General features: G+C 37.3%; 1 protein-coding gene across 1 annotated transcript in view; it reads left to right on the forward strand.

Annotated features, from left to right (window-relative positions):
* Positions 1–15,159, forward strand: part of ARHGAP42 (Rho GTPase activating protein 42) — a 147,662-nt gene that overhangs the window by 38,610 nt on the left and 93,893 nt on the right. The window contains exon 3 of the mRNA XM_030234309.2: positions 11,052–11,113. Within this exon, the coding sequence (XP_030090169.1) occupies positions 11,052–11,113 (62 nt within the window). The remainder of the gene's footprint in view (positions 1–11,051; positions 11,114–15,159) is intronic.

Raw genomic sequence — 15,159 nt, forward strand, 5'->3', positions numbered from 1 at the left:
GATATTCATCTTCAGGTTTGAGCAAGTAAGATAAAGGATTTGTACTTTCTGAAATCCAAATGCTTAGTAGAATTTAGAGTTTTAAGCACAGGAACTCTTTGATCCTTTATAGGCGTAAATTCAATTAAGCGATTATAGGAAACCTAACATCTGTTGAAGTATTTGGTCATATTTTTCTAAACTCTTCCACTATCCAAGCAATAAAGGCAAAAACTTTAAAAATCAGAAAAACAATATTATTAATTCTCAGTCACTATCTGAATATATTGCTTTTGCTTTTACTTCCCCTATTTCAGCACTAATAATGAGCCACACACAAATAAGATTTGTGCAGCTGGGAAGACTAAAATATCAGGATTTTTTCCTTCACTTAAAATATGGATGGGCCTCTGAAGAATTGGGGATTGGCAAGCCTGAAATATAGTCATAATTACTTCTAATTCCTTTGTTTATGGAATGCTGTGATTTAATATTACTTTTGCAGCTTAACATTGCTGCAAACAGTGTTGTACATTGCACAGTGGTTGTTTCCTGTGTTGTCTTGTTAGTCAGCTGTTAAAAAAGACTTGGGGTTGAAGCAACAATTCTTATATTAAAACAAAAAATTTGTACTCAGTACATTTATATCACAACTCTTTCTACTGGGATGGGGGAGGGAGAGCGAGAGAGGACTGTAGTCTCATTGTATCAGAATCCTTCTTTGAACTTAACTATTTCTGAATATTCCATGTTTTTTAGAGATGTTCTTCCTCTGACATGTGATAGGATATCAGTCAACTCAGGCGAAACCAGATTTGTTCAAGTCAAAGGTTAATGGTCAATTCAGTTGAGGTAAAGATTAATTGAATGAAATGAACTTCTCTAGAATGCTTTTAGTTTTCAATAGGGGCCAATTCAAGCTGCTGTTTTTTCAAAGTAGGTCTCCAGCAGCACTTTAAGATCACTTTGTACCTGTTAGACAGAATTTGATGTATTGAATATTGTTCCTCACACCCTGCTGAGTTTGGCAGCTGTGGAGCTCAGCTCCACTCCTGTGCCTGTGGCTCCACCAGGTGAAAAGAGAGGCTGATTTCTCTTTGACAGGTACAAAAATGTAAAACTCCATTTTGTAGTGTGGCGTAGAGATGCTGTGTTTTTTTTAATGATCACTTATCTTTATTCTATAAGAACATGGCAGAAATGGTGTATTTGTTGTGATTCATCCCAAAAGCCTCCACCCCTTCACAGAACTGTAGAAGGGGAGAGAAGAGAGTTAGTCATTTGTAGACAGGTTTTGATATAGTGCTCTGTGTGAGCACATGACTGCTTGAGAGATCCTTCTCATGTTGCTCAGAAAATGGAAGAAATTATTTAGATGATTTAAAATGTTTTTGCTGGCACTCCAAGATGCCATGTTTGAGAAGAGGTGCTGTAGACTAGTAGAGTCTAGAATGAAGTTTTTCTACCACATCCTTGCCATGTTGAAGAATTCATGCTGCATAAGAGAGGTAAATTTTCCAAATTGAGTTATTTATTTTCAATACCTGTACTGCTTTTCTAAATAGAGTAGAACAGTAACACAGGGTTGATCTGCAGCTGTATTTTTAATAAAGTGTTAACAGTGTAATGGTGGTAGTGGAATTATTCTTTGGTGTGGGTTTGTTTTTGTTTTGTTTTTGCAAACATGCTGTGGGATACAGAGCCATTATGAACTTGAAAAAATTTTCAGGACTCTCTGAAGAGTTTTGCCCTTGCTTGATCTCTTTAGAATTTTCTACTTGTATTTGCTTTGTGAGGTTCTGCATGAGTAGGGCATGGCAATTTACTGATATTAAGTCAAGTAATTGGATTTATTTAAAATGTGTAACCTTGCATGTCTTCAGGTTATCTCTCCAAGTATTGTGTTTGACAAGTGCTGACAGTAAATCTGGGAATTCTAGATAACCTGACTTTCTTGCAAATCTTCTTAGTTTGTATATGAGCATGTAGCTTTCTGTGTAGGCCCCTGTTGAAAAGTAGTGGAGTGGAAAGTGTAAATGTATTGGCTCAAAGAATTGTTTTAACTTTCGTACTAGGCTTGTATTTGTATGTTTAAATATTTGTGACATGATGGCTACTTTTTATAGCAAAGAATTCTCAGATAAGGCACTGTTTGTAATTTGATTTAGATGGTTACCCTGGTGGAGGTTTGTTTGTGTAAAGGAGAAAGGATTTTTACTTCTAATAGCAGCCCTGTACTTTATGCTTTACATATGTTTAGGAAAAAACTTCAGAAAATACCTTGCTGTATTTGCTCATTAAGTTTTGCAAAGTGAAAATACTCTTGAGTTAAAATTGCCTCATATGGTATGTGCACGTTATACTGTACTGCCAAACACATCCTGCAGAGCTTTGGGCTCCAGTTAAGCTCAGATCTTGATTTGGTGCCTTTTATGGTTTTCATATTGGCCTGCAGTGTGAGGCACATGTGTGTGATGCTCAGGCAGGAGGTTCCATTCTTGCTGTGGAATCTCTGGCCTCTTCTGCTGGTTTGTCTCACCTTTATAGTGTGACAAAACCCAAATGCTTGTGCCTGCAATTGAAGGGCTTTGAAACTTTGTGGGAAACACTGCCTAGAAACATACAGGGATCAAATGCTATAAACCAGGGGAGGTCAAAAGGGAAGCTTTTGCTGAATATCTGATAGTTTCATTGATGGTTTTGTTTTCATGGGGAATTTGCAGCACTTATTGTCATATCTCTCTGTTCTAATACTGTAAAGAGCCAAAATGCTCCTAATGTGGAGAAAAAATTACCACTGAATTTACTCTTGAGTTTGCAATGCTTTAACTCAAATGAAATAGAGAGAACCCCTGGGGTTTCTTTACTTTTAGTTATGTGTATTTGAGTAGCTGTGCTCTGATGAAATTCTCTGCTTGCCAGCATGTAGTGGAACATGTGATCATATTTGGAGAACAATACATAGACCTTGAAGCATAAATTTGGGCATAAAGGGCTTAATTTTGTCATTTTTCTTGCTTATTCATTTGTGTAATTTCTGTGCAGAAGCTTTAAAACAGGCATTTTTTATCTCTGTCTCTTTGCTGTTATCATACTTTTTGTTCCTGATCCATAATTAATTTCTTGGCTAATTTGGATTTCCTTATGTGAGGTAGCACACTTATTTTCAGTAATTTAAAAAAAATTTGGCAAAATACCTTTCCTCACAGTTCAACGATAGAATTTCCACAGGAAATAAAGTTACCACTGAAACTTGCTCCCTGGGAGATGCTTCAAAATCTGAAAGATCATGGAAGTATTTGATAAAAAAAGGCATTGGATTATGTCCTTGCAGACTAATTATGGAGAAAATAGTAAGAATGTTCACTTATTGAGTTTGAAGTAGCTTCACATTTTCTGCTCTAAGGATGTCTTGATTCTGTCACAAGAACAGTACAGACCAGACAGGGTTGTCTGTACCTTGGTGTTCCTTGCCATGATGGAAGTCTTCAAGGAAATTTGTAGTTATTTGGATTGTAAATTTAAACCACTGTCTTCTGGCAGAAATCATTGCCACTTTTGAGAGTGTATTTCCATACTGCAGTATGCTGATGTAATCTTTAAACCTCTATACTTGAATTTTTGTTTCATCCTATGTCCTTTACTACTAGAAGTGCATTTCATTGTATTATAGGAAGGCTCAAATAACTTTTTTTACTGTTCTTTTGGAGGCTGTGGTAAATGTAAACACAGACAACAGGAATGCATAAGGTCCATATTACAGATCCATAAAACCTGATACCTAGTTTAGGAAGGTAAGAGGAACCAAACGGAGAGGATAAGGCAGCACATACAATAATAACTTCTCAAATTTAAAATGAGATTGAAACCCCATGAAGAAATGAACTATTATCTTGGTATTCTAACTTCTTTTTTCACAATGGAACCTTTTAACATAATTCATCTCTTGACACCAATATTCAGCTTAAAGCATATCTGACATGCTGCAAGCTTGCAAAGTGGAATTTACCTAAATACTTAACTGATTTTTCTTAAACCATAGCAAAAGAAAGCAGTTGCTCTATTTCCTCTGTTATCTTGGGAATGATACTCAGAAGGGGACAAAATAACTAAGATAAACATTGATTTCAAATTCTGTACTCTTCTCCTATTTTGTGGTCTTTTCTGCTTTCCCAGTAAGTATTATTTATGGTACAGAGCTCAGTCTTCCCAGCTCAAGTTTCTCCATAAATGATGCAATTTGGAAAGTGAGGGAAGACGACCTAGGGTAGAAATAGTGGAAGAAATAACAGTTGGTAAAGAAAATAGAAAATCTGAGCAGTAATTAGGAATCAGACATATCAGACATATATATCTTGTCCAAATATAGCTTTTCTGAAAATGTTTTAAAAATAAAACCAACAGCTGTTTTCTGTAGGAAAATGTTGCAGTCATCCTGCACTGCTGTTTTTTAAATTATGTTACAAAGGTGCTCCAGCCCAGTCGACATTAGTTATAAAATGCTTGAAGATCAATACTCTGCTTGAAGTTCAAGAACATTTCATGTTTTTCACGTTTTGCATAAATTATTCATTATTTCTGTTTGTAGACTAAGGTGTTGATCCTTCAGCTTGTTCCCATTGGGCTCAACTGTAATTCCCTTTAAAGCTTTTGGTAACTGTACACTTTTTATGTTTTATAAGTTTAATTCAGTAGGAAAAATGGGGGGAAAAAAGGATCATTAACAAATCAGTCCAGGTCATGACAGTGGTAAAGAAAACCTCTGTTGTATAAAATAAGGCTCCATTTAAATTAATAGCCAACATATTGAAAGACCAAGATAATGGCAGGCTTTGGGAGTCTTTTTTAGAGACAATCCTCCTCTGCATTCTATTTTCTAATGTGATAACTTGCCATAGTGGTAAAATTTTGAGACATCCAATTTAGTTACCTATTGATAGACAGTTGAGATCCTCTGTGGCTTTGATGACATCCACAACTCTTGTTAAATAAAAATTACTGAGAAAGCAGATGATTGTCAGTTCATACCTGTTGTGGCCTGTCAGTGTTACTCTGAAATGTTTTTTTCTGTCTAAAAGGAAGCCTTCTGTGGCTACTCTTGTCCTACCTACTGTACTTCCCCATCACCACCACCTCACATCCTTTTTCAATATGCCTTAAAGCCATAGAAAGAAGGAAGGAAATTTTATTTGCTGTTGTGATGTGTTGAAAAACTGCTTGTTGTGGCTGCGATAAGTGCTAATCATTAAAAATTCTGGAAATACAAATGTTAACTTACAGCTACTTAGTGTTATATTTACTGTAATTTTAGATTTGGAAAAGAAAGCCTTCTTTTCTTCTCCCAGCCGTTATGGATCTTACATTTATTCTGCTTTCTCATGGAAGTCTAGTGAACAAGTGTTAATCCGTGGAAAATTTCCTTGTGGGCCACTGGTCTATCTTGAATTCTGTTTCAGTGATATATTATTTACAGGAAAAAACTCCCCTCTAGACTTTAGCTGCAGTTCGTGCTCAAGCATGAATTCAGGCCAGCTATAGCAAGTCTGTGCTAGGTATGACTGGTTCTGGAGGATGTACTTGGCTGACCTTCCTGCCAAAGAGTACTGGGAGCAATGTACAGCACAGTCCTGACAGTTCCTCAGTCAGATCAGGAAGACATAAGGAAATCTCTGACAGTCTTGCTCATTTTTGCCTTTCATACAGCAAGGTCATAAGAACATGTGACATATATCTGTACATAATATTTTTTCCATGTTGGCATTCACGTATCAGAAGATGGTGGTGATATCTGCTCATCATGCAAAAAATTCTTGTTTTGTGTACTTTATAGTAATTAAAAATTTTCTATACATCATTTAAGACTGAGTGTATAAATGGAAATTAAAGCAACAGTCCATAGAAAAGAACACTCAGTTATATTGTCTTCCACAGTAGCTTTTAATTTCTGTCTTGGGTTGAGCATTACCTTCCAAACTTGGCTTTATGTCTTTCAGTTCAGTATTGATCATGCAAAACTATTATATGTGTCATACACTTTGCCAGCCTTTTGTCATTAAATGAAGATGATGTCATATCTGTTGTGTGTGACATTTAGTGGTACAGTGTAGCACTGTTCTCTTAAATATTAAACTAAGGTTGATGGAGTAACTTCAGTAATTTCCACAGACATGCTAATTTAAGGTGATACATTCTCTACACAATTATATAAAACTTCATAAGATTTATTATGTGCATTTTTTTCCCTGTGAACAACTGGGTTGATTTCAATGCAGTAAACCAGATTGTACATCAAACTGCAGTTCATTTTTAATTATGTGAGTGTAGTTCTTTGTGGAGCTGTACCATGTGTTTGAAATGATAGGGATATTGGAAAAAAAAAGAACGCTGTTGATCTACACCATTAATGTTTAAGCTGTTGGTACTGTTAGTTTGTTTCTTTATGAAGCAAATTAATTAAAAGACTTTTCAATTAAAAGTAAAGAGAGTAGTTTGTTTTTTTTTTTTTTTTTGGTAAATTAAATAATGGGAGCCCTTTCTCCTGAACAAGGGAAATTTTGCAGGTCATTGTCGTTGAGTTGGGAACACTTCAGAGAGAGCAGCTGTGATTGTGATGAATGACAGCACAGGTGTATATCTGGGTACACATGCAATTGTTTTTGCTAACTGGGCATTGCTTTTCACAGGCATAATTTCCAGCATGATATCAAATGTATCTTACAAGTCCTTTTGAGTAGCCCTTACATAAAAAGCAGACTGTAAAACTGTTGGGATTTTTAAGTTAATATTGCCTGATAACTTAGAATGAAATATTGAGTCAGCACTTCATTTTCCTTTAAATGGTCCACCAATAACAATAATTCTTTATGAAAATAACTAAAAATGTCTTTATATTTAATATGTTAGGCTGCATATTGTACTTCATATTATTGGTGTTTGCAGAATTTATTTCTTATCAGCACATTCCCATGATATTTCCTCTTTCAAAATACTTGACTCTTCTTCCTCCCACCCTCTTTTGTATTTACAAAGTTCACTTTGATTCTTCTGTGTCTATTCTAATTAAAAAGAAGTAGATTTTTTAAAAATGTTGTAGCATTACTAAGGAAAGATTGTGAGGCTGGTGTGTAATGCCTGTGTCCTGACAGACAGTGGGCTACATCTGACACAGACGGGTCTGATTTCTGAATCTACTGGTTTTCAACTGCACAAAAGCACCTCAAATTATCATTGTTTAAATATCTGTTTGTTTCCTGTTGAGAGCTGTGAATCCAGAGTTAGATGGCTGTACCTTGTGCCCAGCCTTTGTGCTGAGATCCTGATGAGGGCAGTAGTTGTGGAAGGGAAGGACGCCCCTGCCCGCATCTCCAAGTGGAGATCTGTGGGTGAATTGCCTGGGAGGCCTCACCCCCCTTGGTGACCTCTGCCCTCAGCATCCCTCTGTCTGCCCAGCCCTAAACTAGGGTGAGGCAGAGCTGCTGCCTCTCTGCAACCAGAGGGCTCTGTGGGAGAAGAGGGTAGAAAGAAGGAAAAGAATACACTAGGAAAAGAGGAGCAAGGACTTCCCTTCCCTTCCCTTCCCTTCCCTTCCCTTCCCTTCCCTTCCCTTCCCTTCCCTTCCCTTCCCTTCCCTTCCCTTCCCTTCCCTTCCCTTCCCTTCCCTTCCCTTCCCTTCCCTTCCCTTCCCTTCCCTTCCCTTCCCTTCCCTTCCCTTCCCTTCCCTTCCCTTCCCTTCCCTTCCCTTCCCTTCCCTTCCCTTCCCTTCCCTTCCCTTCCCTTCCCTTCCCTTCCCTTCCCTTCCCTTCCCTCCCTTCCCTTCCCTTCCTTCCCTTCCCTTCCCTTCCCTTCCCTTCCCTTCCCTTCCCTTCCCTTCCCTTCCTTCCCTTCCCTTCCCTTCCCTTCCCTTCCCTTCCCTTCCCTTCCTTCCCTTCCCTTCCCTTCCCTTCCCTTCCCTTCCCTTCCCTTCCCTTCCCTTCCCTTCCCTTCCCTTCCCTTCCCTTCCCTTCCCTTCCCTTCCCTTCCCTTCCCTTCCCTTCCCTTCCCTTCCCTTCCCTTCCCTTCCCTTCCCTTCCCTTCCCTTCCCTTCCCTTCCCTTCCCTTCCCTTCCCTTCCCTTCCCTTCCCTTCCCTTCCCTTCCCTTCCCTTCCCTTCCCTTCCCTTCCCTTCCCTTCCCTTCCCTTCCCTTCCCTTCCCTTCCCTTCCCTTCCCTTCCTTCCCTTCCCTTCCCTTCCCTTCCCTTCCCTTCCCTTCCCTTCCCTTCCCTTCCCTTCCCTTCCCTTCCCTTCCCTTCCCTTCCCTTCCCTTCCCTTCCCTTCCCTTCCCTTCCCCTCCCACTGCAGCTTCCAGAGCAGCCAAAGTTCTCTCGGGACAGGCCCTGGCTTTCAGTGAGGCCACACTGAGTGGGGGTTGTATGGGAAGAAGGGTGCAGTAACACGAAAGATCAGTAGTGCAGTAGTCAGGGCTGTTGTAGGAGAGCTGGCATGGGTAAAGCCTTTCTCGATGTGTGTGGTGGCATTACAAGAACAGAAGAACCATTGGGGTCACCAGAGATATCCATGTTGCAGAACTCTGTACTGGGTGTGCATCCTTCACTATGCTCTGTATAACACAATGCACAAGTTCTCCCTGTGTACCTCCTGAGCTGGAGTAGGGCTCCCCATGGCTGGATGTGGGGGTGGATGTGGATGTTGGGCAGCAAGCATCAGAGGTGTAGTCAGTTTTGATATGAAGGTGTCTCTGCAATCAAAGTCTCATAAGATGGGGGGGTGGTTTGTCTTAGAGATGCTGAAGTGTTGGTTCTGTGTTCTTAGTGAAACTGAGAATTACTTTTGTAATTCCCCCAAAGGTGAGCCAATGGGGAGGAAAAGATGGAGACAGCTTCTCAGTCTTTAGCTGAGGCACTGAACATGTGATAGACTAGTACCTTTATATTATTGTTAAATATTGAGGAAAATATTGATTCGCGCACTTACAAAACATATTTTATATGCTTTTTTTTTTCTTGTTGCTGACCTGAATTTATTTAAATTCTAAGCAAATGTTTCAACTTGGAAACTAAAAAACTCTCTGGTTCTGCCTTGAAATTCGAAAGATGAATCAAAATTTTCTCATACTGGTTTTTGTTTTGGGTTTCTTTACACCCCCCTTCTTCCTCTCCCACCCCCCCCCCCACCCCGTGCCACCGCTCCACATCCTCATAGTTTAGCCATGTCTGTCTGGCTAATTTTTTATTTAGTTTTTAGCATTTCATATTGAGTACTTAAATATTCTTGATTGTAACACTCTACAGATTCCTAGTCAGGTATAACCAAACAGTTAATCATCTTATTTCTTTACCTGTTTTTTTGGGGTTTTTTTTTCTTGGAATATTATGAGCTAAGAGTTTGAGTTAATTCAGTGGATATCAAAATGAAATTTTTGATATTGACATAACTGGCAAAATCTTCTGGTGCCTGTGTTCTCAGGGAAAATTATTAAAAGAAAGGACTCAAGTTCCAAGTAAATGGATGTTTAACTTACCAGGTGTATTTGGACTAAACCAAGAACTCATAATGGAAAAAAAGAATTTTTCAGCAAACAATGACTTAGAGGTCAAGATATGCAAGTATATCATAATAGCTGCAAAAAATTTAGCTATGTAATTTTTTGCAGAAGAAATTGGAACAAATAGCAAAGTGTTCTTCAACTGTAAAAGTTGACAGAGGGAAAGGAAAATGCAAGGGTGACCTCTGCAAGGTCCAGATGGTATAAAGAATAGAAATTATTTGGGAATGGTCCAAAAACTAAGTAGCAGTTCATGAATGCAGACAAGGCAGCTAAGGCAAGCCAGATACTAGTTCCTTCTTAAAGAATCTATTCCAGTACTTTCTAGAAAATGTGCTAATTTGTCCTTAAAACTTTTAGAGATGTTGAGAAGGGATAAAGCCACGTTATTGGAGACTAACACAAAAAACATTTAAGATGAAAAAATAACTAAGAGATGGAGTTCCATTAGCATACTGTCAGCATCATATGTTGGTTAACTGTAAAGAGTTTTTCAATCCTGTTCTTTTGAGAAAATCTGAGTTTTCTTTCCATGTTTGTTTTTTTACCTCTTTCAAAATGATTGAGATTGCTTCAAGTTTATTGTGAGAAACTGTATTATTTAGCAATCTGTATTCTGAGTTCAGAGATTTAAACCACAACATGTAGCATCCTGTCACTGGTAGCAATTACTGCTAGTTGCATCAGGAGAAAGTAAAAACAGATACTTAGCCCTCTTCACATGATTGTTCTCTGGGATTGTCACCTCTGGGACTGTGATGCTGAATCTGAGTAACCCCTATGCCCTTGAGAAAGTAATACAAATTGAAATAAATATTTTTCTAGACAGGTTTGTACCACTTGCTTACATGAGAATGAAGTCTTAAGAGATTTCAGAATGTTTTCCTCTTTCTTGCCTTCTTTTAGGGGTTAATTCTTGTATTATGTTTCCATTGACTCTGCTTCAGCCCTTTGACTTCTATTTGGAAACAATTTGGAGCAAATACTCTGTCACAGTTGTAACAGAATTCAAAGCTTATAAATCAATCATCTGTTTGGGTCACCTGAGACCTTGTCCTTGTAAAACATAAAGCCAAAGAGCAGTTAAATCTAAACGCTTGGCATTTCTTCTAAAATGTTGAGTTTCAAATATTTACCCAAATATTTTTCATAGTTCTTTCAAATACTTGTTCTCCCACCTAAGTGGGAGAAACTCAGTTATTTTCTTTTTGCTCCTGGTATGCTAAAGTGAATTTTGTGGCTGAAAGCAGAATTCTTTGGTTTTGAGACTGTTCTTTCTATGTTTCAGGAAATTCAGTTTGCCATATTGCATTAAAAATTATTTTTAAAATACATATGACTCTTAAAACTCAAGTTCTTTTTCTTTGCTCTTGACCTGCTGCCTGCTTCAGTCTATCTCATATAAGGTCACTGATTACATTGCAGTATAAGAGAAATATTTTATCACTTTAGCTTTATTCCAAATAATGGACTCACCTGGTCTTAAAATGTCATTTTAAGCAGAACATTCTTTTTCTTTGTTTTCCTTTAAGCCCAGTCATTGAAGGAGTTTGCTCGGCTTCTGATTGCTGTTGAAGAGGAGAGAAGACGACTGGTAAGTTTGCTGGCAGTAATCTTGCATTGGACCACTCCTTGGGTAAAATAGTACACTCTTTTCTATTCTCCCTGAAGTGATTTTTTTTTTTAGTTTTATTTTTGTAGTAGAGGTTAAGTACATCATAAGAATTATTTGGAATTCTTACACAAAGGCAGAAATGTACTAGCACAAACTACAGCAATTTTTATTAAACTGTTCAACCAAAGATGTTTTCATCGATTTAAAAGTTTTTTCTCTAATTTCCTACCTTCCAGCTCCCTGACCCAAAATAAGCTTTGAATCCTGGTGTACCTTTCCCTTCCTGCAAAAAGCTTATACTGAAGATGTAGATCTGTGTTTGTATTTAATGAAATAATCTTGAGTGTTGTCCAGTGAATGTATGCAAGTAATCCAAGAATTTGAGAAGTAAGTGATAAGAAAAGAAAGCAAATTCATCACCCGAGAGAAACTCCTGTAGAATACATTATGGATCAGTCTGGCTAGAGTCATCCATTGGTGTAGTGTCCTTATGCATCTTGAATCTGCTGTTTGCATTCATTTTTATATTTCTATTCTAATTTAGCTTTGTTAAAGAAGTTTTAGGTGTATTTTAATGGAACTATTTAAAAAAAAATCCCGGTGAGTAGTGAAGCTATTTTTATCCTTCCTTCAGAGTCAGTCATGAATAAAGGAGTGAGCTAAGAATTAACATCAGTAGGGGAATTTTTAAATATCCTGAAAGTTTAACTCACTCTAATCCATCCAAAGATTATGCCTGTGCCAGTTTTCCTTTCTCTTATGGGTCCTTAGAACATTGAGGTAAGGCTTTTATGACTCAGATTGGAACAAATTTACTAATTGAGAAAAAAATTGATATAAATTTGTCTTAACCTCAAAGTAAATAGCCATAGAATTGCTCTTCCACTATTTCTGTGTCTATAAATATTTTTAAATGGCAAAGTCATTATATTTATTTAGTATAATTGCATAGCTAATATCACTTAAATGTATAAAAGTATAATTCTTTTTTACTTCATGCAAAACATTTTTTCCTGGATAGCTGGAAGAGTGATTTGACTGTTCTATTCTTACCACCTTAAAAGTTGGTTAGCAGAACACTTATTAGTTCCTTAGTTAAACAGTGTTTTAAAATTGATAGCTTCCCAGTTTACGTTAAAGATTGTTATGAGCTAACTATTAGGGAAAAAAAAGCAATGAATAGATGAGGGTTTTATTTTACAAACTCATTAGTCTTTCGTAATATGTAAAAAAAATTTCCTATTATTTTCTCTTTCTTTCCCCTCTTTTTTTTTTCCCTCAGATGAGTCCCTACCATTTTCAGTTTTAGAAATTTATGGCCTCCCTTTGGTTTATAATTTGATCTTGCCATATAGTATTTTTGTAAAAAGTGTAGGAAGGCCTATAGCATAAAAGAAGGCAAAAAATTAATATTATTAAGTGAAAAAAGACCAGTCAGATGGAATAATATGTTTTTATTCTATATCAATATGATTTCCGTGGGAATGCATGGATTGTCTAGCTGAGTGTGACCCTGGTTGGATTAGCAGTGTCCACCAAAGCTGCTGTGTCACTGCCCTCCTCATCTGGGCAGGGAAGAGAAAATATAAGGGAAGGCTCATGGGCTTCATGAGATAAGGGCAGGGGGAGATCACTTGACAATCACTGTCATGAGCAAAACCGACTTGACCTGGGGAAATCTGTTTAATTTAATGGCAAATCAAAGTAAGGTAATAAGAAGAAAAACCCAAATCTTAAAGAAACTTCTTCTGCCCCTCCATTCTTTTGAGGTTTTACTTTAATCCCAGTTCTCTACCTCCTCCCTGCCAGTGTCAGAGAAGGGCAGGGCATGCGGGCTGCACCTCCTTCCTCCCCGTGGGCAGGACTCCTCACATTCTTGCTCCAGTATTGGTCCCTCCCTTGGGGGACAGTCTCCACAAACTTCTCCAACATGTGTCTTTCCCATGGGCTGCAGTTCTTCATGATCTGCTCCAGCGTGGGTCCTTTCCACAGGGTTGAGTCCTTCAGGAACAGTGTGGGTTCCTGCAGGGTCTCCATGTATGGAGAAGCTGCTCTTGACAGAAAATTGTTTGTATCCACCTTTTCACTCACTTTGGAATAACCTCATTCATTTCTCATTCTTTGTCTAGAATGAGAACATTGAGGACACACAGTTTTCATGGTAGTTATATATGCATGAGAAAATTTGTCAAACTTAGGATTTCTCTAGGTTTAAAATGATTGATCTGCCTGTTGGTGGAATGTGTTTAATTATTACTGGACTAAAAGTATCACCTTTGTCAAAGATGTGGATTTTTTATTCCCCAGTGTTTTACTGCCATTTTATACATGTTGTCATAGAATCCAGAGGTCCCTGTGAAGATCAGTGTGTCAAATAGATTCCTAGTATAAGGTTTTTGCTTGACAAACTTGTAATTTAACTGTGGAATCTTCAGAGCATTTTTGCTTGCTTCTGAGGAAGTTTGGAGCATTATGCATACACTAAGATTTCTCTGCTGGAAGCACTCAGAGTCAGCCAATTTGCAGTTTAGTGACAATATTAAACAAGGTTCCCAGCTGATGGGAAAGCTTGAGACATGGCATGCAGGTCTTTAATAGTTTAATTTCCTTCTGCATAAAGAGAGAAAACATGCAAAAGTTACTTTTAAAAAGCTTGTTCTTTCTGACATTTTATAGAAGACTTGGTGAAAAACATCTAGGCAATGTTGTGGCTATTATTGGATACACTTTATCATACTACTGATAGTAAAAGACACTATTGTATCAGTGAATGCAGGATGCATGAGAATATGAAATGACAGCTTTTAATTTTGCATACCAGCTAATGGCCTTGTTTCCCTGCCTTGAACTTTATTTTGTTAAATTATGAGCATACCTATAAGTGCACTAATCAGGTTAGAATATGAAAAGTATAAAAAGTATATATTCGTGTGACCAATTTATTTCTAATCTGATGCCTATGAAATTCTTCATAAGTCAGATTATATTTTTGTCTTAGTGAACACAATGTTGGTGTGCTTGTCCACTGATTGTATAAATGAAGTGTTTCCAGTGGTCAGGTAAATAGTTTGAGAAGTGTTTAGCAAGTCTTTTCTCCTTCCTGCATGAAGAACCAGAAGAACCAAAATCTTTTTTTTATTCAAAAGAAGCTAATGAAACAAGACATTATAAACAGAATTATTAGGAAAAACACTGAAGAATAAAGTATAAATGAAACTGCATGTCACATAAATATTCTGTTTTGTAAGGCCTTGTGGCCATTATTACTGGTAGCAGTAATAATTTGGTGATTATTGCAAGACAGCTTCTTTTATCCTTGTCTTTTATTTCTTGATGGTAGAAAATTGATGAGTAGTCAGAAAAAAAAGAGGCCGTGCACCACACATTTCCCCTTAAAAAGAAAATAAAGGAAAAAGTAACTCATAAAATAGCTTCTTTTATGATGTACAGCCTTAGGTTTTGATGAGGTCTGTCATTTTGTGGTGGTGTTAATTTAGTGATGCTGTTGGTAAATGGTGCATTAAAAAAACCCTCCAACTAAACAGCACTAATCTTGGGCTTTGCATGTACTGTAAATAGGATAAAAAGTCAGATTCATCCCCACTGCATTTCCAATGACTTCAGCAGCAATCCATCAGGGATGTGGAATAATGACCTCTATTTCCTAGTGTTTATTAGGGAACAATAGAGATGCTATAATTTAATCCCATGTGAATGTTTGAATCTTTATCAAGGGAACTTACTTAAAATAATTTCCTTCCTCTTTCACTGAATTTGCATTCTTTCAGTTAAATTAGTTATATATTTTATTTTACAGATTCATCTTTTATTTATGCTTCCTATCAATTTTATATTGTTTTTAAAATAATAACAAAGAGAAATTATCTGGGAGTAAAATAAAATGCTACTTCCTTTTCCTCTTGGAGGATTATTCTGTGTTGGCATCAGTATAGATGAACTGGTTCATGCTACTGGTCCTAGAGATCCCCTATGAGTTTGAAGCATTGAATGAGTTCTCTTGATGT

The sequence above is a fragment of the Serinus canaria genome, chromosome 1 (genome assembly GCF_022539315.1).
Source record: "Serinus canaria isolate serCan28SL12 chromosome 1, serCan2020, whole genome shotgun sequence".
NCBI lineage: Eukaryota > Metazoa > Chordata > Aves > Passeriformes > Fringillidae > Serinus > Serinus canaria.